We start from the raw sequence: 21,942 nt of genomic DNA on the forward strand, positions 1-21,942 counted from the left end.
AAAACAAAAGTAAGACTAACTGGGCATGGAGGTATGTGCCTAGAATTCTAGTACTCGAAAGACCAAAAGAGGAAAATCAAGAGTTTGAGGCCAGTCTGGAATACTTAGAGAATTTGGGGCAAATCTAGAATACAAAGAGAAACTTTGTCTCTCATGCTAGTGAGACGGCCCCATGGGTCTCATGGTCACACCTTGATCCCTAAACCCACAGCAGAAAAAGAACTCCTGAGGTTGTCCTCTGAGCTTCACATACATGCTGGGCACCCTAATGACCATACACTCATATTCATACCCAATAATTAATGTATGTGCACGTTTAAAGTGAAACTTGCCAGGTAATATGGTACAGCCTTTATTTCCAGCAGTTGAAAGGCAATGGCAGGGGGATCTGTGAGTTCGAAGCCAGCCTAGACTACATTGTGAGTTCCAGGCCAGGCAAAGATACACAGTGATACTCTGTCTCAGAAAGGTAGAAAAACTCAGTCTCTTGGAATGGGGAACCAGAGGGAAGATGGTTTACATCTTCAATGGACAGTGTTAGGAATCCGTCCCCAGAGAGACTGTTTCATAACAGATCTTCTAGGGAATAGCAGAATTTGCTGTGCTTTTTCTTTTTTCCTTTATTCCCCCCCCAAAAAAAAAACTCTGCTTCAGCAAGATGTAAAAAAGAAGAGGCTACGGGAGCTCATCTGACTCCAGGTCTGATGGAAGAAGGCCACCAAGAACCACATACAATAAGCTGCACCAGGCATCGTCATGGCCCCTGCCCACCTCCAACAGCTGGTGAACGAGGAAGGTAATGTATGTCATAGACGCAGACAAGGAGGCATGCACTAGCGCAGAAGACAACCACCGAGAAGTGGAGAACAGCTCAGTGGAGAAGATGAAGGTGTCTATCTAAACAAGGACTGCTGCGTCCTTCCTCACAGATGATGAGGTCATGCTGGGAATTCCCGCTGGAGGAGCTGAACTGGCTAGCATGCAATTCTATAAGCATACATGTGTGTCCCCTTACCTTCTTTGTATAGTTTACTTAATTAATAGAGTTTTATTAAGTAAATATTTTCAGGTTGCAAAACTTATCTTTATATAATTTAATACCAATTCTCTGGTCTGGAAGAAATAAAGGCCTGTATTCAGTCCTGTTAATGTTGCCCTTTTGCTGCTTCTTTGTTCTTTTTCCAAGACAGTGTTTCTCTGCGTAGCTGCTGCTGTCCTAGGACTCAATCTGTAGCTCAGGCTAGCTTCCAACTCAAGAGACAGCTACCTATGCCCCCCCGCCTAAAATGGGCCTAAAGGATGCGCCACCACCGCCACCAGGCTGCCTTTTTACACTTCTGAAATACTGCTCCTGGTTATTTTGCACTCATTCATAAATAAACCACACCATTGTTTATTTTAGTATTTTTAGTATACATAGAAGTAGAAACCTTATCTCTAAAATCAAAATAGGGGAAGAAAGATATAAAAATATAGCCCTATAAATCATTTATATAAACAAACAAATAAAGGCAAACTAATCTATGCTGTCAGAAGTCAGAACCAGGATAGACCCCTAATGTAGATGAAGATGGTAAGTCTTAAAAATACAAAACCACACCGGCAGGAAGTATAAGAGAATCTTAACGATACTGAGTCATAGATGCTAGTTCGTAACAAGCTGTAAGAATTTCGGTTACAAATTATCATACGGACCTTGTAATACGCAAGACTATACAAAAAGAATTAAACAAGTTCTATGTTACTGATATACAATAAAAAATTAAAACAGTAATAAGTTCAAGACATCAAATCATGACAAACAGTGGTTCAAACCGCCCTTGAAGGCTAGCGAGCTGTTTCACTGGTAAGTGTTTCCACTCGGAGCACAAGGCTGCTGAACTGAGGTCTCTGTGGACTGTAGGAAAGTTGCCTTCCGACCTCCACACTCATGCAACCACACACAAATAATACATAAACTATATCCGACAAGCCAGACATGCTGGCCCCTACCTATAAACCCACGACTCAGGCTATGAAGACAAGATCAAAGTTCAAAGTCCACCTTGTCTATATCGCCAATTCAAGGCCAGCCTGTATGAAACCATCTCAAAACACTGATTCATTTTATATACTGATAATTGCCTGTGTCAAACTAATTAACAAACAAGGCTGTCCAAAGAACCTTCCCTATGTCACCAGGAAGCACACATCAACAGTCTTTGTTTTCGTTATGAGACAGAGGGACACTACGTGGCCCAGGTTTGTTATAATCAGTAACTTTCCTGCTTCAGCTTCCTAAGTACTAGGACCTAGTCATAAGAAATTTACAAAAAACTAACTAGATGAATAAATAGATACATGAGTGAATGAATGAATAAATAAAAATAAAAAGAGGAAAATATTGACTGGGCAAGGCAGTGGTGGTACACGCCTTTAATCCCAGCCTAGACGAAGGCAGATTTCTGTGAATCTGAAGCCAGTCTGGTCTACGGAGTGAGTGCAGGACAGCCAAGGTTACACAGAGAAACCCTGTTTCAAAAAACAACAAACTATATATATATATATATATATATATATATATATATATATATATATATACTGACAAGCAGGGGGCGTATACCTTTAGTTCTAGCACTCAGGAGGAAGATAAATCTCTGAGTGTTCCAGGCCAACCAGGTCTACAAAGTGTGTTCCTGGCACTTTGTAGGAAGGGTTATATAGCAAGAACTGGTCAAGAAAAGAAAGAAAAGAAAGAAAGAAAGAAAGAAAGAAGGAAGGAAGGAAGGAAGGAAGGAAGGAAGGAAGGAAGGAAGGAAGGGAAAGGAAGAGAGAGAGAGAGAGAGAGAGAGAGAGAGAGAGAGAAGGGAGGGAGGGAGGGAGGGAGGGAGGGAGGGAGGGAGGGAGGGAGGGAGGGAGGGAGGGAGGACTCTAAAATTCCAACAAGCTTCTCATTCTCAGCAAGGAAGACCGTTTTCTAACCCTTGAGATTTTCACTCATCCTTGTTTTCTTCTTTTTTTGCCTTTTTGAGGCAGTTTCTTATAGCTAACAAGGGCCCCAACTCAACTCAGTCTATATTTGAGATGCCTCCATCTCCCCTCCAACTCAACTCAGTCTATATTTGAGATGCCTCCATCTCCCGACCACAACTAACACATAATGGCTCACAACCATTTATAATGAGATCTGGTGCCCTCTTCTGGCCTGCAAGTATTCAAGCAGACAGAACACTGTATATATAAAATAAAATAAATCTTTAAGAGAAAAAAAAAAGTAAACAGCCAGGCGGTGGTGGCATACACTTTTAGTCCCGTCCCAGCACTCGGGAGGCAGGCAGATCTCTAAGCTTGACACCAGTGTGGTCTAAGAGGACAGCCAGGGATACACAGAGAAACCCTGTCTCAACAAAAAAGGGGGCTGGAGAAATGGCTCAGTGGTTAAGAGCATTGCCGGCTCTTTCAAAGGTCCTGAGTTCAATTCCCGACAACCACATGGTGGCTCATAACCATCTGTAATGAGGTCTGGTACCCTCTTCTGGCCTGCAGGCATATATTGTATACATAATAAATAAATACTTAAAAAACAACAACAAAAAAAGTAAAAAACAAATAAAAAATAAAAAAATCCACCAAAACAACAAAGAAAAAACACCTCCAACAACAATCCTTCAATGCAGACATATTTATCCTCATTTAACAGAACATTAAACTGTCTTTAGAAAGACTAAGGGAGGGCCGGAGAGATGGCTCAGTGGTTAAGAGCATTGCCTGCTCTTCCAAAGGTCCTGAGTTCAATTCCTGGCAACCACATGGTGGCTCACAACCATCTGTAATGAGGTCTGGTGCCCTCTTGTGGCCTGCAGACACACGGACAGACAGAATATTGTATAAATAATAAATAAATATTTAAAAAAAAAAAAAAAAAAAAGACTAAGGGATTTATGAAAGACCCCAGAACTGGTGCACAGCACAGCTGGGACACGGAACACTAGGCCACGTCTCCTACTCACGTGACAGTAATCAGCTTCTTAACAACAACTTCCCTTCTCTCTCTGGAAACACGGTCTCAGATCACCTGACCTGCCTCAAATCTGCTACAAACTCCTGACCCACTTGCTGGGATCACAGGCTTCCATAGCAGGCTCACACGCAAATGGTAGACTCCTTCCATATAGACACTCCACAGACATGAGCCATGTACGACCGCGGGGCTGGAGAGAGAGCCCAGCAGTAAGAGCTGCGCTGCTCTTCCAGAGGACCTGGGTTCAGTTCCCAGCACCCACATTAGGTGGTTTACATCCACTGTAACTCCATGTCTATCCTCCAAGGGCAGCACAACACCCACACACAGAAAAAAATTAAAAATAAATCTTTAAATATAAGACTATCAGGTTATGCTAAAAAATTTCCTAGCCATTTTCTTGAGTTTCCCCACAACCTTTATTACTTTTTTTTTTTTTTTTTTTTTGGTTTTTCGAGACAGGGTTTCTCTGTGGTTTTGGAGCCTGTCCTGGAACTAGCTCTTGTATTAAGGCTGGTCTCGAACTCACAGAGATCCGCCTGCCTCTGCCTCCCAAGTGCTGGGATTAAAGGCGTGCGCCACCACCAACCGGCTTCCCCACAACCTTTATTGTACGTAAAAAAAGAGCATCACTGATGTGCCGTTTAGATGGATGTGACACAAGTGTGGGCCAACAAGACGGCTCAGCAGCAGAAGCACTCGCTGCCAAGCCCGGCAGGACCACTTGCATGCTGTGTGTGTGCACGCGAGAATATACACGAGCCCGTGTGCTGCAGGATGTGTGGTCACACCGTGAACCCCGAGACTGTGGTGTGGCTCAGCCTTAACGCACACCTTTAATCCAAGAGTTTTCTGCTTGAATATTGCAACCAGGATGGAATAAAACCAACCATAGGTCAAGACGCAGAGCAAGCACCAGTTGACAGGAAGTGAACATAGAATTATTGAGAAAAAGAAACACAAAAGAGTAAGGAGGAGTTATGAGTTCTTGTTGAGACTGCATAGGAGAAGGCAGGAGGCTTCTGGGATGCTGGCTGAGGAGGAAGGTCAGCGGGGTGCTTTCTCTGCCTCTCTGAGCTAATAGGATTTCACCCAGCATCTGGCTCCCAGGCCTTTATTGGTAAAATTGAACGACCGAGAATTTGTTAAAAACAACACATGCGGGCTGGGGAGATGGCTCAGAGGTTAAGAACACTGACTGCTCTTCCAGAGGTCCTGAGTTCAATTCCCAGCAACCACATGGTGGCTCACAGCCATCTATAATGAGATCTGGTGCCCTCTTCTGGCCTGCAAGCATACATGGATGGAATGTTGTATACATAATAAATAAAAATCTAAAAAAAAAAAAAAAATTATAAAAAAAAAAAAAAACACAACACATGCAACCACACATGTAATAAAGGCAATTTTTTAAAGTGACTGAATTAGTCTTTTAAAATGTTACTGTTATGATTTAAAATACCTTCATGCTTACAACCCACATACCTGATTCTCCATCTCTGGTAAGACAGCGCTATTTATCTGCTCTCCTTTCTTGCCTTTTAATAACCGGTTGAGATCCTGGCATATGTCTTTAGAGGAAAAGTCGGCTCTCTTTCTTTCTGTGATCAGAATCCCTCCTCTCTGAATAACCTGTTTATGGGAAACATTTCAAATCACTGAGCAAATCAATGAGCAAAGAAAAATCAATGAGCAAAGGGAAATTCTAGCATCCGCAAGGAGGAAGTAACGACTATGAACCTACCAAGTTTTGTTCACTGTACAAGTCCCTATGAACATCTTTTAAATCTATGAACAAACTCTGAAGGCAGAGGTAGATTCCTGTCTAGTCTTCACAAAGAGTTCCAGGTTAGCCAGGGCTACAAAGAAAAAGCCAGTCATTCATGAAAGAAAAATCATGAAAGAAAGAAAAAAAAGAGAGAGAGAAAAGCAAAAAACTACAAACTATTAATTCAGCTTTAAAGTTATAAGAAAAACTTTCAAAAAAGTTCCTTGCTTGGTGCGGTGATGCACACCTTTAATTCTAGCAATTAAAAGGCTGAGGCAGGGTAGCAAATGGGACGACAACCCGAGTAACAGACTGAGACCCTTTCTGAGAGACGCTAGGGATAAGTTCAGTACTAGAGAACTTACCTGGCATGCGGAAAACCTTACCAATGCCCAGGATTGCAAAGGCAGTGGGTGTTATCAGGTCAGCAAGGTGGTACACACCTATAGCCCTTGGGAGGCAGGCCAGGCTGGACTATACAATTTATCTATTAGTAGACAGAATATCCACTTAAAAAAGATTCCTACCAGGGTTGGGGACATAGCTCAGTGGTTAAGGGCTCTGGGTGCTCTCCCAGAGGACCAAGGTTTAATTTCCAGCACCCACATGGTGGTTCAGAACCTCCTGTAGCTCCAGTTCCAAGAGATCCAATGTCTTCTTCTAACGTCCATGAGCATCAGGCATTCGTGCGCTGCATATGCACATGTTCAGGTAAAACACCCATAAATTTTCAGCTGGGCATGGTGGTGCACAGCTTTAATCCCTGTACTTACGAGGCAGAAGCAGCTAGATCTCTGTGAGTTTGAGGCCAGTCTGATCTACACAGCAAGTTCCAGGACAGCCAGGACTACATAACGAGACCCTATATAGTGGTTTGAATAGGAATGGCTCCCACAGACTCATGTATATGAATGCTAGGTCACCAGGGAGTGCACTATTAGGAAGAGTGGCCTTGTTGGAAGAGGTGTATCACTGGAAATGGGTTTTGGGGTTTCAAATGCTCAAGCTACTCCCAGTGTCTCTCTTCCTACTGCCTCTACAGCTACCTCTCCAGCACCATGCCTGCCTGGTGCTGCCATGCTTCCCACCATGAGGACAATGGACTAAACTTCTGATGTTTTCCTTTGTAAGAGTTACCACGGTCATGGTGTCTCTTCACAGCAATATAAACCCTAAGACACCATCTCAAACAAAACTAAACAAAAAAATTCTAATTTTTTTTGAAGTTCAATGTCAGATTTGGCTACACAAGACACTATCCTAAGCAAATCTAAATAGTAAAAAACTACATACACACATACACACACACACACACACACATACACACACATAAAAGACACAAACAAAACTTTGATAAAGATTAAAAAAAAAATCAGAAGCCACATGTGGTGGTTTTTACCTGTAATCCCAGAACCCGGATACTGAGGCAGGCGGCTGAGTTCTAGGATAACCTGGACTATCACATAAGACCACGACTCAAAAAAAACTTTAAAAATTGGGACTGGAAAGATGGCTCAAAGGTTATGAGCACTGGCTGCTCTTCCAGAGGTTTTGAGTTCAATTCCCAGCAACCACAAGGCGGCTCACAACCATCTATAATGAGATCTGGCACCCTCTTTTGGCCTGCAGGCATACATAGACAGAACACTGTATATATAATAAATAAATCTTTAAAAATTGTTTAATTAAATAAAACTCTAGGTCTGGGTTGATACAGCTCAATGCTACAATGAGTACCTGCTTAGCATGTTCCTGGCCAAGATCCCAGAAGTATGCAAAATAAATACATCTTAAATAACTGTATGCTCGATGGGCGGTGGTGGCGCATGCCTTTAATCCCAGCACTCGGGAGGCAGAGGCGGGCGGATCTCTGTGAGTTTGAGGCCAGCCTGGTCTACAAGAACTATAGTTCCAGGACAGGAACCAAAAGCTACAGAGAAACCCTGTCTCGAAAAACCAAAAATCAAAAAAAAAAAAAAAAAACTGTATGCTCTTTATAAACCATGCTAAATACAGTAATAGTTACTGTAATAATTATTTTCTTAAAGTGAAGACAGAAAGGGAGAGGGGGAAGAGATCTAAGGCAGAGCAAGTCTTATACAAACACTGGTCCTGAAGACATTAAGGATTCCAAGTTTCTCTCAATGCTAAGTATCAAATGTGGCTCCCCAAATAAAAACAATTTTAATTAAAATTTACAGTTTCTTGCCCCACAAATGAACCTCATCAGCTGGAATCACAGCTCAGTAGCGGAGCACATACCCAGCATTCTAGAGGTCCTGGCTTCAGTTAATATGGGGTAAGGGATATTAACGACTTTCCTAGACTGGCTTCCCTTACCTGCCTCAGATTCCCCATGTCGCCGGCAGTCTCTCCTCCAGGTAAAACGCATTCCTTTGGTCCAATCTGAATCAGAAGGGCCTCGAGGTTGGAGAACTGGTCATCATCAGGGAACTCACACAGCCCCAGCTTCCTCTGGATGGAATCGACATACCCGACTCCGACCTGTCTCTGACCATCAACTGTGGACGTTTTAACACCCACGACGCCAATGGACGATGACATGTCATTGTTACCAAAAAGAATGTCTTCAAACTGAGAAAGATTGCCAGGAGAAGCCTAAGCAAGAACAAGACAATTTTTAAGAAATTTTGAACATACTTAAAATTTTGCTAGTGCAAACTTGACGAATTTTATGTTTTCTTTTTATTTATTTATTTATTTATTTATTTATTTATTTATTATGTATGCAATATTCTGTCTGTGTGTATGCCTGCAGGCCAGAAGAGGGCACCAGACCCCATTACAGATGGTTGTGAGCCATCATGTGGTTACTGGGAACTGAACTCAGGACCTTTGGAAGAACAGGCAATGCTCTTAACCTCTGAGCCATCTCTCCAGCCCTTATGTTTTCTTAAAAAACATGCTTGTCTGTGTATCTTCAATTTGTGTGTGTGCGTGTGCATAGCCACGTGTGTACGTATGTGGTTTTTCAAGGCAGAGTTTCTCTGGGTAACAGCCCTGGCTGTGCTGGAACTCACTTTGCAGACCAGGCTGGCTTCCAACTCCCAGAGATCCACCTGCCTCTGCCACCTGAGTGCTGGGATTAAAGGCCACCATGCCCAGCTGAAGTTACCATTTTCTATCTAGAAGGGCTTCCCTCCCAGCTTAGCCTGGCCTGAGAATAATGAACTGTCCTACCTTGAACACACAACAGCGCGCCTGCCTCCAAGTTGCTTTTGTAACTTAAACAACTAAAACTAAAAACAATTCTGCCAAGGCCAGGTGCATGCCATTAATTCCAGCACTCAGGAGGCAGAGGCAGGTTGAATTCTGAGTTCAAGGCCAGTCTGGTCTACAGAGCGAGTTCCAGGACAACTAGGGCTGTTACATACACAAAGAAACCCTTGAAAAAACAAAGCAACAACAAAAAATAAATTAAAAAAAATTATTCTGCTAAAAGTGATTTTCAAACTTCCCAGCACATGAGTCTGAGGCAGCAGAATGACAGAGCTCAATACAAGGCCAGCCTGGGCTACAGAAAGAGGCTACCTCAAATAAATAAATAAATAGTAAATAATAAAAAAAAAACCCACAGAAAAAAAAAACTTCCAGGCTTGTTTGAATCTACACCTTTAATGAGAAATATATATACAAAGACACAAATATAGTATTTATAAAAAAAGAGTAGGGCCAGGCAGTGGTGGCGCACACCTTTAATCCCAGCACTCGGGAGGCAGAGGCAGGTAGATCTTGTAGATTGAGGCCAGCCTGGTCTACAAGAGCTAGTTCCAGGACGTAGACACCAAAGCTACGTTTTGTTTGTAGAGAAACAAAAAAAAAAAAAAAAAAAAAAAAGAAAAGAAAAGAAAGAAAAAAGAAAAAGAAAGAAAGGTTAGGGACAATAAAAAAAGTCTGACACACTTCAGAAATAGTAAAATCTAAGCCAAATGTAGAAGAGCATGCCCATAGCCACGTCAGCACAGAGGAAACTGAGGCAGGACAACCAGAAGTTTGACGATATACTGCGTTTCTAAGAAAATAAAAAAGTGGCAACCTTTAATCCCTGAACACGGGAGGGTGAGTTAGGCACTTTTCAAGAATCACCACGGACCAACCCTAGGCCACCCTGGGCTACACAGTGAGGCCTTGACTCCAAAAGAAAAAAACAAAACTGAAGGCTGGAAAGAAAGAAGTCTCATTGGAGGTCAAGAGCACTGGCTGTTCAGAGTGTCTAACTCAGACAGCCCACGATTCTAACTCCAGCCCCAGGGGTCCAGTGCCCTCTTCTAGACTCCTGGCAACAAGCATGAAAGTGGTACACAGAGACAGACCTGATACATGTTTAAAAAAATTAATATTTTTCATTAAAAAATTAAATAAAACCAATACCTTATTTAATAATATTTACGTTCAATTTATTATCCACAGTTATGTTTTATTTTAGGAACAGTGTTAGACAAGGCTCAGTGTTCAGAGACATTTTATAAGAACTACTAGCCGGTGGTGGCGCACGCCTTTAATCCCAGCACTCGGGAGGCAGAGGCAGGCGGATCTCTGTGAGTTCGAGACCAGTCTGGTCTACAAAAGCTAGTTCCAGGACAAGTCCAAAACCACAGAGAAACCCTGTCTCAAAAAAACCAAAAAAGAAAAAAAAAATATATATATATATATACTGAACTTCTAAATTATGATTAATCTGTAACTTAAAAACCAACACTAAGCCAGGAATGGTGGTGCATGCCCTTGATCCCAGCACTCAGGAGGCAGAGGCAGGCGGATCTCTGTGAGTCTGAGGCCAGCCTGGTCTAGAGAGCAAGTTCCAGGACAGGCAGGGCTACACAGTTTTTTGAGAAACTGTCTCAAAAAAAACAAAAACCCACTATTATATTATATATAAATTTCTCAAAGCATTTTGCTATCATAGCCTACTTAATATAGTAAAACATGCATTGGATTTTTTTTTTTTACTTTCTAAAACAAACATTAAAAAGAAATATAATTACCTTAAATGCCAAATGCCAATCGTTCTCCTTGGAGGCCTTACTTCCAGCTTTATTCTTATAAACTTCAACTCTATACTGACGAACCAGAAGAAGATCTTTTACAAAAGACTCAAAATTCATTTTACTAAGCACAACACTCTGCAGTGTCTTTGCCCCTAAAACAGACAATAAATAAATACAATTAAATGTTAAAGGTGAGATGCTGAGGTAACACACATTCGAGCGCTCCACAACAAACTGTTAAATGAACAAACACACTACAAGCCAGGCACAGGTACAGGTCCAGCTACCTGAAGTCTGAGACTGAGGGACCCCTTCAGATCAGGACTAAATAGCCAAATACTATCTCAAAACAAATAAACACGGGGCTATCTGTAGATAACTCAGTGAGCTAAAGGCACTTGCCACCAAGGCAATCTTTCAATCCCTGGTACCCTCGGTGGAAGGAAGACCCAATTCCTGTACACCTACTGCACTGTTTAAACCCATACACAGCACACAAAATAAATAAACGAATAAAAATAAATTTATGAAGGACTTTGGAGTTCTTTAAAATGAAATTGCTAGGGCTGGAGAGATGACTCAGCGTTAAGAGCACTGGCTGCTCTTCCAAAGGTCCTGAGTTCAATTCCCAGCAACCTCATGGTGACTCACAACCATCTGTAATGAGACCTGGCGCCCTCTTCTGGACTGCAGGCAAACACGCAGACAAAACACTATGCACAATAAATAAATCTTTAGAACAAAATGAAATTGCTCAGGGCTGGGGCTTATGGCTCAGCATTAAAGCATTTTCCCAACATGGGTGACTCCTGGGTTAGAATCTCAGCGACACAAAACAAACAAAACCCAGTCACTCACTGCCTGGTCACAGAACTCAGGAGCGAAGGGTTCAAGGGAGTAGAGCAAAGCCTCCCTTTTGCCCCTTCGCACAGCAGTCACAGGTTACAGGCTACACCTTCAGTCTATACTGACCAGCAAATGTAAATTTCTGTACTTCCCTTTGACATAACCACAGTCCACACACTGTTCCGCATCACTAAGTCTAATATGTGTGCAGCCTGGTCCAACAATACATAACTGGCTTTTATGTACTGGTAGATATGCATAGTGGTTTCCAATCTTTTCAGCATCTTAAAATACTTCATAAGAACTCTGACAATGCTTCAGGCTCCCAATGGGTTGAATGTGATAAACTTTTATTAAATAAAATAGGATAAAAGTTCTAAAATCCAATTTTATTGCATTTATGATTATAATAAACTGCCAGGCTACACGCATCTTTTGGTTATGAGTAATCTATTTTCCTACAATCAACACAGAATTCTCAGAGGGCTGGGTGTGGCACATACCATTAATCTCAGCACTCAAAGCAAAAACAGGCAAGACCTCTGTGAGTGCAAAGCCAACTTGGTCTATATAGTTTCAGATCCAGACCGGGCTACACAGTGAAGTCTCAGTCTCAAAATAACAAACATGAGTTTTCGGGGGCTGGGGAGATGGTGCAGTGGTTAAGAACACTGGCTGTTCTTCCAGAGAACCCAAATTCAATTCCCAGCACCCATATGGTGGCTCTCAACCATCTGTAACTCTGGTCTTAGGGGATCAGACGCCCTCTTCTGGCCTTTGTGGGTATCAGACACACAGATGGTGCACATACATGCAGACAAAATAGCCATACACGTAAATTTTTTAAAAAGTTTTCAAACTTTCTCATCAGTATCTCAACTGGGAGTAATTCTACTCACTCCTCTGGGGGAGCATATAACAACACAAGGAGGCACATAAATTGTCACAAGGGAGCAGCACCACTTTGAGATCTAGTGACAGGAGCAGGCAAGCTGTGAATATGAACAGAACGGAAGAGCCATCACAATAATGAATTATTCACTCTCCAAAATATAAACAGTGCCGAGGCTGGGACCTGTCTTAGATGGAAAATAAGCATTTCAAGCTTAATTCTGATCCGCAAATACCGGGGCTGGAGAGATGGCTCAGAGGTTAAGAGCATTGCCTGCTCTTCCAAAGGTCCTGAGTTCAATTCCCAGCAACCACATGGTGGCTCGCAACCATCTGTAATGGGGTCTGGTGCCCTCTTCTGGCCTGCAGGCATACACACAGACAGAATATTGCAAACATAATAAATAAATAAATAAATAAATAAATAAATAAATAAATATTTAAAAAAAAAGAGTAGTGATCCGCAAATACCAAGAACTTTATAAAATAAATAAAATCTGGGGCTGAAGAGGTGGCCCAGAGCTTAAGAGTACTTACTGCTCTTGCAGAGGACATGGGTTAGGTTCCCAGCACCCACAGATAACTACCATCTGCAACTCCAGTTCCAAGGAACCTGATGCCTTCTCCTAGCCTCCTCAGGCACTGAACACTCATGGTATACAGACAAGTATGTAGGCAAAATACCCACACACATAAATCTTAAAATACTATACTACACACACACACACACATTCGAGTACATAAATAAAAAATAAAATCACCATCCATTGAAATAAAAACTTAATTTTCCCAGCATCCACATGGATGCTTACTATCTGTAACTCCAGTTCCAGGGAATCTGTACCCTCTTCTGGGTTCCACAGGCACCAGGCATGCACATGTGCCCAGACAAGACAGACATCACAACACATACATATAAAAATCAAGTAACTCACTGTTTAAGAAGTCAGTCTGGTAGTGAATCCTATAATCTTAGCACTGGAGAAACAGGCGGGTGGACCACTGTGCGATCACGCTAAGTTCCAGACCAGCCAGGGCTACATACTGTCTCAAAAGCAAATTCTCAAAAGCAAAGCAAAAAAATAAAAATAAAAAATTTTAAAAATTGCTGGGCGGTGGTGGCATACGCCTTTAATCCCAGCCTTTAATCCCAGCACTCGGGAGGCAGAGACAGGAGAATCTCTGTGAGTTTGAGGCCAGCCTGGCCTACAGAGCTAGTTCCAAAGCTACACAGAGAAACCCTGTCTCAAAAAGCCAAGATAAATAAATAAAAATTTTAAATTATCAGTTTTCAATTTAGACAATAAAATGCAAAGTGTAACTTGGTAAAAATATTACAAGAAACGTGCCAGAACTCTTTTTGTTTATTGTTTTTTCCAGACAGGGCTTCTCTGTAATAATCCTGGCTGTCCTGGAACTCACTTTGCAGACCAAGATGGCCTCAAACTCACTGAGATATGCCTACCTCTGCCTCCTAGTGCTGAGATTAAAGGTTTGTGCCACACTGCCCAGTGTGGTCAGGGCTCATGAAGCCCTGCAATGAAGGCTCATCGCTTCATGAAGCTCTCTCCAGACGTACAAGCCCTCTGTTCTTTTTTATAGCTAATGTTCTTGTTGTTTTGAGACAGGGTTTCTTTTGTAGTCCTGGCTATAGACCAGGCTGGCCTTGATCTCACAGAGATCCACCTGCTCCCATGCTGGGACTGGAAGTGTGTGCTACCTCGCCCAGCTTCTGCTTTTATGCCTAACTACATACACAGCAGTTGGCATCTACCAGTCACTAGCTAGAACCCAGAGAATTGTTTCTTGGTCTTTTCACAGGGGCTGAACTCACTGTTAAGTGTGCTGATTTCTAAAGAATGGGAGTAAAGAGGTAAATGGGGTGACCCCCTCTTCTAATCCTAGCATCACAGAGATACAGACTTCCCAAGCAAGGTGCTGCACACCAGGACGCTAAGACAGAGGGCTGAAGACCATCCCGCACTATGCTAGAAACCATATCTCAAAAAACGCTAACTGGCTGTCCACTGAAGACACCATTTCTCTAGAAGGTGAAGTATATGTGACACGCTGACTTGTAGTGCACACCTGCCAACAAGCAGTGCACACCCCTGACCTGCAGTCCACACCCGCTGACCAGCAGAGCACACCCCTGACCTGCGGTGCACACCTGCTGGCCAGCATCTGAAGGGCTTGTCTGTGTGTATTCTGTTCTTGAAGAGCCAACCTCTATAGGGAACAGGGCTGATTTTTCTGCCGTGAAACAAAGGAGCAGAACTGAAAACTACCCATGTTCTACCCAGAAGGAATACACTCAAATTCGTACAAGATTCTCTTGAAAATAATTTGTGCCAGGTAGTTCGATAAAGAAGAAATGGGTTAAACCGGGAATTGTGATGATACACATACGGAATTCCAGTGTTTGAACTTGTGAGGGCTGGAGTAGGAGACTCTCCCCAACCACAGGGTTTTATACTAATGGATCATCACACAATGACAATTAAGCAGGTAAAATGTCAATAAATAAATGCCAGATACAGAGCCAGGCGGTGGTGGCGCACGCCTTTAATCCCAGCACTTGGGAGGCAGAGGCAGGCGGATCTCTGTGAGTTCGAGACCAGCCTGGTCTACAAGAGCTAGTTCCAGGACAGGCTCCAAAACCACAGAGAAACTCTGTCTCGAAAAACCAAAAAAAAAAAAAAAAAAAAAAAAAAAAAATGCCAGATACAGGCTCCAGAGGAATATGAAAAACCAGCAGAAACCTATCTGAGCCCACGGGATAGGACCCAGAACACCGCAAAAAGCTAACTTACTTTTCCACTGCCTTGCTGGGAAGAATGGGTACACATGCAAATGAAAGCAAAAGTTCCAGAATGCACAGTTGAGTGTGGTGCTCCGGGAGGCAGAGGCAGCGTAAAGTTCACAGACAACCTGAGAAACCAACTGGGTTCCAGGCCAGCCAAGACTAAATACCGAGACCGCATCCACAAAAGCCAAAACGAAACTAATTCCCATGAACAAAGAGCTAAATAAAACGTAGGAAATCCACACAATTATTTAGCCACTAAAAGGAACACAGAAGAGCCTTGAAAAAAAAAAAAGACAAAATATAACTTAATTTCCACGTTACATTCCAGAGTAAACATATTTAGACAGAATAAACTAGTGGCAAGGGCTAGAAAGACTGTGGCAGAAACAAGTAACTAATGGACACAGGATTGCGTGTGCCTGCGGGCGGGCGTGTGTCACTCTTTAACTCAAGGAACAGCTGTCTAAAAAACAAATACAACCGGGTGTGGTGACCTCAGACTACACACCCAGCACTGGCCAGGTAGAAGTAGAAGGCTATCTATCTTTTGTCTGTCAAGTCGTTTGCAAGTGACAGCTTAAGAATTAGAACTCACAATTCCAACGTGTCCTAGAACGCTCTTTCATTACAACTGAAAGAAAAAGCAATGGGGGGCAGGGATAGATAATCTACCTAGCCTGCAAATGAGGTCTGCAATTTTTTAGGGACAGACGATGCTAGGGGGCAGAGCCAGGTGAAAGAAAACAATGAGCAATGTTGCTTTCCAACAGGCCCAACAGCACACAGCAAAAGGCGGTGCCGTGGGAGAGCTGCAACTGAAATCGGGGCAGTTCAGGTCCAAGACAGACCCCCCCCCCGGCCTGGTACTGACCACTTTGCAATACAACCCTTCAGCAATGGTCCTTCGCAAGGTCTCAAGCGGGACAGTAAAAAAAAAAAAAAAAAAAAAAAAAAAGTTATGTTGCCAAAATGAGGGTAATGAAAAGGAATCTCCCAAGGAGCCCACCACTCCTCCCTCCTAGGCCGCTGACTGTAGTAAAAGATTAAAAGCTAAGCATAGAGGGACACGACTTTAATCCTATCAACTATGGAGGCTGAAACACGAGGAGTCGGGAGTTCGAAGACAGCCTGGGCCAGGCGGTGTTTTGATCATGTGCTCGACCGGGCCTAGCCAAGTCGAGCTATGGGAGGATGGACTGGATCAACACAGTAAACGCGGCGAGGCCCCGGGAGCCACCTCGCGCGCGCTGGGGGAGCAGCTCCGGTGTTGTCCCGCAGGTTGCAGGATGCGCGCAGGTTTCCGGCCCCGGGTCTCGGCGCTGCAAAGGTGCCCGCCGCGCTCCCGGCCCGAGCCCACCGGTGAGTCGCCGCCGCTACCCTCCCTCACCTGCCGGACCCATATACTTGATCACGCCCTGGGTCTTGAACACCTCGCGGGCCGCCAGCAGCGCGTCCTCGCCGTGCGCCGTGTAGAAGTCGCCGCGGTCGAAGAGGCGCACCGTGGTGCTCGGCTTCTCCGGCATGCCCTCGAAGTAGCGCACGAAGCCCACCTCCGCCGCGCCCTCCAACTGCAGCGTCTCCTTAGGCTGCACCGCCATTTCCGAACCCCTGCACACAAGTACAGGAGAGACAGCGCGACCCTGCGCCCGCTGGGTCGATTCCCGCCTCCCCTTCCACGCCGCAAGGCCACGGCGGACACCCCACCTCCCGGTGAAATTCGTCCAATCAACATGCAGCACTGGGCCAGGTAGGTGGGACTCTACCTCTGTAGCCAATCATAAGCGAACGAGGCCCCAGCTTCCCGCGTTCTCTCGGGCTCTAGCTCCTGCGCATGCTCGCTAGACCTGGGCCTTGCAGCCCCGCAGACGGGCATCCTTAAACATCCTCCTGCTGCTGTGCTTTCAGGTCTGCACAGCAGGTGTCCGGGTGGGTGGGGGGACTTGGGTGGTCGGAAACGTGGGAGGGAAACACAAAGAACTTGTAAACAAAGAACAGCTACTCTTTTTCCTCAACCCAGTCTTGAATGTATAACAAGACACAGTACTTTTCCTTTTTCGGCAAACTCCCTACTTTAAGATTTCAGGGTGACCAGGCGGTAGTGGCGCACGGCTTTAATCTCAGCACCCAGGAGCCAGAGGCAGGTAGATTTTTATGAGTTCGAGGCCAGCCTGTTCTAAAGAGCCAGTTCAAAGACAACTAGAGCTGTTGTTACACAAAAGAAACACTATGTCAGGGAAAAATAAATAAATAAATAAATAAATAAATAAATAAATAAATAAATAAATAAGATTTCAGGGTTATCCTCCACAACCTCCCACTAACTCAGTTTCTCACTTCATGTGTCCGTTAACTAATTTATTCAAAAGACACTTTGGAAGCCAGATGAGGTGACACAAACCCTTAATCCCAGAACTCTGGAGGCAGAGGCAGGCAGATCTCTGAGTTCGAAGCCAGCCTGATCTAACAAATACGAATGGGTTCCAGGTCAGCCAAAGCTACGCAGAAAAACCCTGACTTGAGAACAAACAACAGCAACAAAATGACACTTTGGGGCACTGGAGAGACGGCTGAGCAGTCTCTCAACCTCATAGGGCTGTTACAGCTGCCTCCCTGAGTTCCGTCCCCAGCACGCATGCAGCTCACTCCAGATCCTCAGGGGGAGGGAGTGTTACATAAGCAATAATTTTTAATTTTTTTTTAATTTAAAGGAAAAATTCTACTTTGGAAACAAGTGTAGTGACCGATGCCGGAAAGCCCAGCTCTGAGGAGTTGGGAGAAGGAGGAACTAAAGTGCAAGATGAGAACCTTAACTCAGTGTCATCTGTGGCTACACAGGCTGAGCTCCGTGAGACTGTAAATTATCGCACAGAGAGGGAAACCCTGCAGTGTTATAAATCTTCTACAGGGCTAATCAGCCGACTAAGACATAAGTGATTGCAGAGAGCTGAACTGTCGCAGGTCCAGCCTAATCATCCTGGACTAATTTTGGTTCCTAGAGAACTGTTTAGTGCCCACCTCTGTGTTTACACCTTTGTGACTGTCAAGTAAAGTCTTTGTAAAATGTACAGACCCCTTAGTGTAAGACTTTAAGACAATCCTGAAGCCATTTCTGACTATTCTGAATCCTCTCAGCCTCTGTGCCATAGTGCTTCCCCTCCTCCCCTGGGAACCAAGGACCTAACAGCTACACATGCACATACTCAGTTCCTGAACAATTACCCATATACGTATGTTTTGATTCGGTCCCCTGGGAAACGGAGTCAAAATGACCTCCTGCCTCATCTGATCTGGCAACAGCTCTCCAGCCAATTATTGATAGTAGCCCTTTTGAATAAAGCCAATCACAACCCCCCTTGCTTCTGTGGCCTTCTCCTTTAAAAGTAGCCTGTGCCATCTATTGGGGGTCCCTCGGCATCCCAAATGCTGGGGGACCCTGTCATGACAGAATTAATAAAATCCTCATGCTTTTGCATGGGCTGTGGTGTATGAAGTGGTCTCTGGGGGCGACTCCTCGGTGTTTGGACACTAGAGTCCAACATTTGGTTCCCTGACTGGGAATCGAGTCGCTCCCAGACACGCTGTAGACCCAGTTGGAGGTGTAAAGAAACGAGCTCATTTTTGTGTCTGTCTGTTTGTGTATTGTGTTTCTGTTTCTGTGTAACTGTGAATCAGTAGTCTGAGAATTGTACTTGCGCAGGGTCTGTATTGAAACGGGGCTCAGGGAGGAGGCAGACGTGTCCTGAGTTCCCTTGCCCTAGCCCTGAAAGACGTTTCATGGGCGTTTATGGGAGGGAGGGGCGACCAGGTCACCCTAATCTCCAGGGGAGATGTGATCCTCCATCTGTATTTTTGGATCTGCTACTGCGCGGCTTCTGATTTTGAGTCTATGTCTTTTTGTTCTTGTGTATTTTCAGTTCTACACCAGAGTGGTGGTGAGAGCACCAGCTTCTGGTTTTGAGTTTATGTCTGTCTCTTTGTATTTTTGTTTTTGTATGTTGGTTTGTCTTTGTTAAAATCCACCTGCAGGAATTCAGAACCTGGCACCGGGCCCCCTGGCCATCATCAGTTCCCCTGATTCTGAAAGCAGCCCCGCTGCTGGAAGAGGTGGTGGCTGCCCATCCGCGAGCCTTTTGTCTTCTCTCTTTCCTGTACAGGAGTGAAAGAAACCCAGAATCCAGGCACCTCTGGTTCTTCCTGATATCCAGCCCAGCATGGCAGACTTCTCCCTCCTCCTCCCCGGGAGGAAGAACTTCATTCCTGAGGAGCCCTGCTGGTCAGGCCCTAGCCCTGAAAACTTCAGTACTCAGCTTCTACGCTGGGACAGGGGAAGGATGAGAGTGACTTCCCAAGCATTTCCCCTTCGCTCAGTAGCAGGCCAATTACAATACTACCTTTTTCTGCCTCTAATCTTTACTTGTAACCCTTCCTTTTCTCGGGACCCTCAGGCCGTGACCAGGCTTATAGAATCTGTTCTGGTTACCCATCAGCCCACTTGGGTGATTGCCAGCAGCTCTTACAGGTGCTCCTAACCACAGAGGAAAAGCAGTGAGTTCTCTTTTAAGCTCAAAAGAATGTCCCAGGAGCTGACAGCAGACCAAACCAATCACCGGACAAGATAGAGAATTGGACTTCAATACTCCAGCTGGTAGGGAGCAGCTCCGTCTTTATTGCCAGAGTCCAATTGGCGGGTCTAAAAAAAAGGGGGAGGTTGCAAAGCACCCCACTAATTTGCTAATTCAGCTAAGGTAAGAGCAATAGTACAAAGGTCTGATAGTACTCCTACAGGATTTTTAGAAAGACTATTGGAGGGGTACAGGATGTACACCCATTTTGATCCCATGGCAGCAGATCACCAAGCCAATGTAATGATGTATTTTATAGGTCAGTCAGCATCAGACAACAAGTTGCAGAGAATGGAGGGACTGCAGAGATGCTCCCTCCAGGACTTAGTAAAGGAAAAAACTTAGACAGATAGGGAGGCAACAGAAGACGACAGCTGCAGAGACTGCGCACCTCAGACAGAGCAGCCCCTGAGTAGCCAAATGTGGACTTCAGTGAGGAGGAATGGCTCTACAGGCCTTTGGGCTGGAGACACTTCCCAAAGTAGCTGCTGAGCAGAAGCAGGTCGGAGAATGGCGCCGAGCACATCCGGGTACTGAAGCAGCGCTCTGCCCACCTGAGAGGCCTGTGCAGCAGCCACAGTGACAGTACTGAAATCCACCCCCCCTTGCTTACGCTGTGCACCCAGGTGTCCGATTCTAGGGTGTACGGGGGGGGGAAAAGGAGGAAGAGTTCCCCCTCGCTATGTCTAAAGCATTTGACCATGGACACAAGGACTGATTATTCCTGAGTGTCCCACGCTTTTATTAGAAAAAGACCTGTTGGAGACTTTGACTTCCCCTACTGTTCTTCAGGGCTGTAAAGAAAAGCAGGCTGCTTTCTGCCTTCGCCATGCCCACCTTGCTGAGGAAGGCTTTGCAGCCACTGCCAGCTAAATCCTCCTTCCTGCTGCCTTGGTCACAGCCCAAGCCTGGGAACTCTGCTTACAGCCACCTGCCCCAGCAGGTAGCGACTGACCGAAGGGAGAAGGGCCCTGGAGATGCGGGAGCCCAATTCCAAACAGCCTTCCTGAGCTGCTTGCAAGTCTCACAGAGAACAACTGCCCCCAGCTCCCAGACTGCAGCTGTGGGAAGCTTGGGGTATAGCAATGACCAAGCAGAGCCGGTTTTGGTGGCGCACGCTGGTAAGAAGGCAGGGCAGCAATGGTGAATGAGCTGGGCAGCCTACTTAAAGGGACATAAACCAGATGGCAGAAAAGCTTCTTCTTACCAGGACTAGGAAGATCAAAGAAGAAATCTTCTCAAGGTCTGGCCTGCTCAAGGTAATCGAGGTTGATGGTAAAACTGCCTTGTTGCTCAGAAAAGTCAGGGTATAGGTAAGACTGGGAAAAATTACATCGTACATACAGACCCCAGAGTTCAGGACAGGTAAAAAGGATAAACAAAACCAGATTAGCCTTTGGAATCTGGCACTAGAGACTGGGTACAGCTCCTTCCCCTAGCCTTGTTCTGTGTGCGAAACACCCCGTCTCGGCTTGGACTAACCCCCTATGAGATCCAATATAGGGGACCTCCCCCATTGGTTTCCTAAGACCCATCATGACCCATTTGCTCACAAACCTGATCTGCAGGCGCGGTTGAAGGCTCTCCAGATCTCCGAGCCCAGGCATAGAGACCCCTGGCCACCCTGACACCTGGAAATCTCGCATTCATTCCAGAATTGATGCCTGGGATATATCCGGAGGGACAGGAGGAAAGCTACAGCACCCCACAGCCAGAACAGCAGCTGCCCGCTCATACCTGCAATCCACGCCTCCTCAAGCCCTTGCTTTGATACCCCTGCCCTCACCCCTGATTTCTGTCAACTAGTAGCAGGGCTAGCCTCCTGGGATATCCGAGATGCATATCCCCCACAGCTGCCCCTGGAGGCTGTCAGAAGATTTTCCCCTGTAGGAGATATTTGGGCACGGGGGTCCAAAACATAGATGCCACTTAAAAGAGCTAGATTTTTATACTTCCCCAAAACAATGCTCCATGTGGAGCACAGGGACCTGTGACAT

At 44.9% G+C, this 21,942-nt stretch overlaps 1 protein-coding gene across 1 annotated transcript in view; it reads right to left on the reverse strand.

Annotated features, from left to right (window-relative positions):
• Msh2 (mutS homolog 2) overlaps positions 1-17,010 on the reverse strand; it is a 54,409-nt gene extending 37,399 nt beyond the window's left edge. The window contains exons 1-4 of the mRNA XM_057782475.1: positions 16,711-17,010; positions 10,775-10,929; positions 8,109-8,387; positions 5,486-5,632 (exon numbers count right to left, since the gene is read on the reverse strand). Of these exons, the coding sequence (XP_057638458.1) occupies positions 5,486-5,632; positions 8,109-8,387; positions 10,775-10,929; positions 16,711-16,921 (792 nt within the window). The 5' untranslated portion in view covers positions 16,922-17,010. The remainder of the gene's footprint in view (positions 1-5,485; positions 5,633-8,108; positions 8,388-10,774; positions 10,930-16,710) is intronic.
• Between the last annotated feature and the right edge of the window lie 4,932 nt (positions 17,011-21,942).

This window comes from Chionomys nivalis, chromosome 1, assembly GCF_950005125.1.
Source record: "Chionomys nivalis chromosome 1, mChiNiv1.1, whole genome shotgun sequence".
Classification (NCBI taxonomy): Eukaryota; Metazoa; Chordata; class Mammalia; order Rodentia; family Cricetidae; genus Chionomys; species Chionomys nivalis.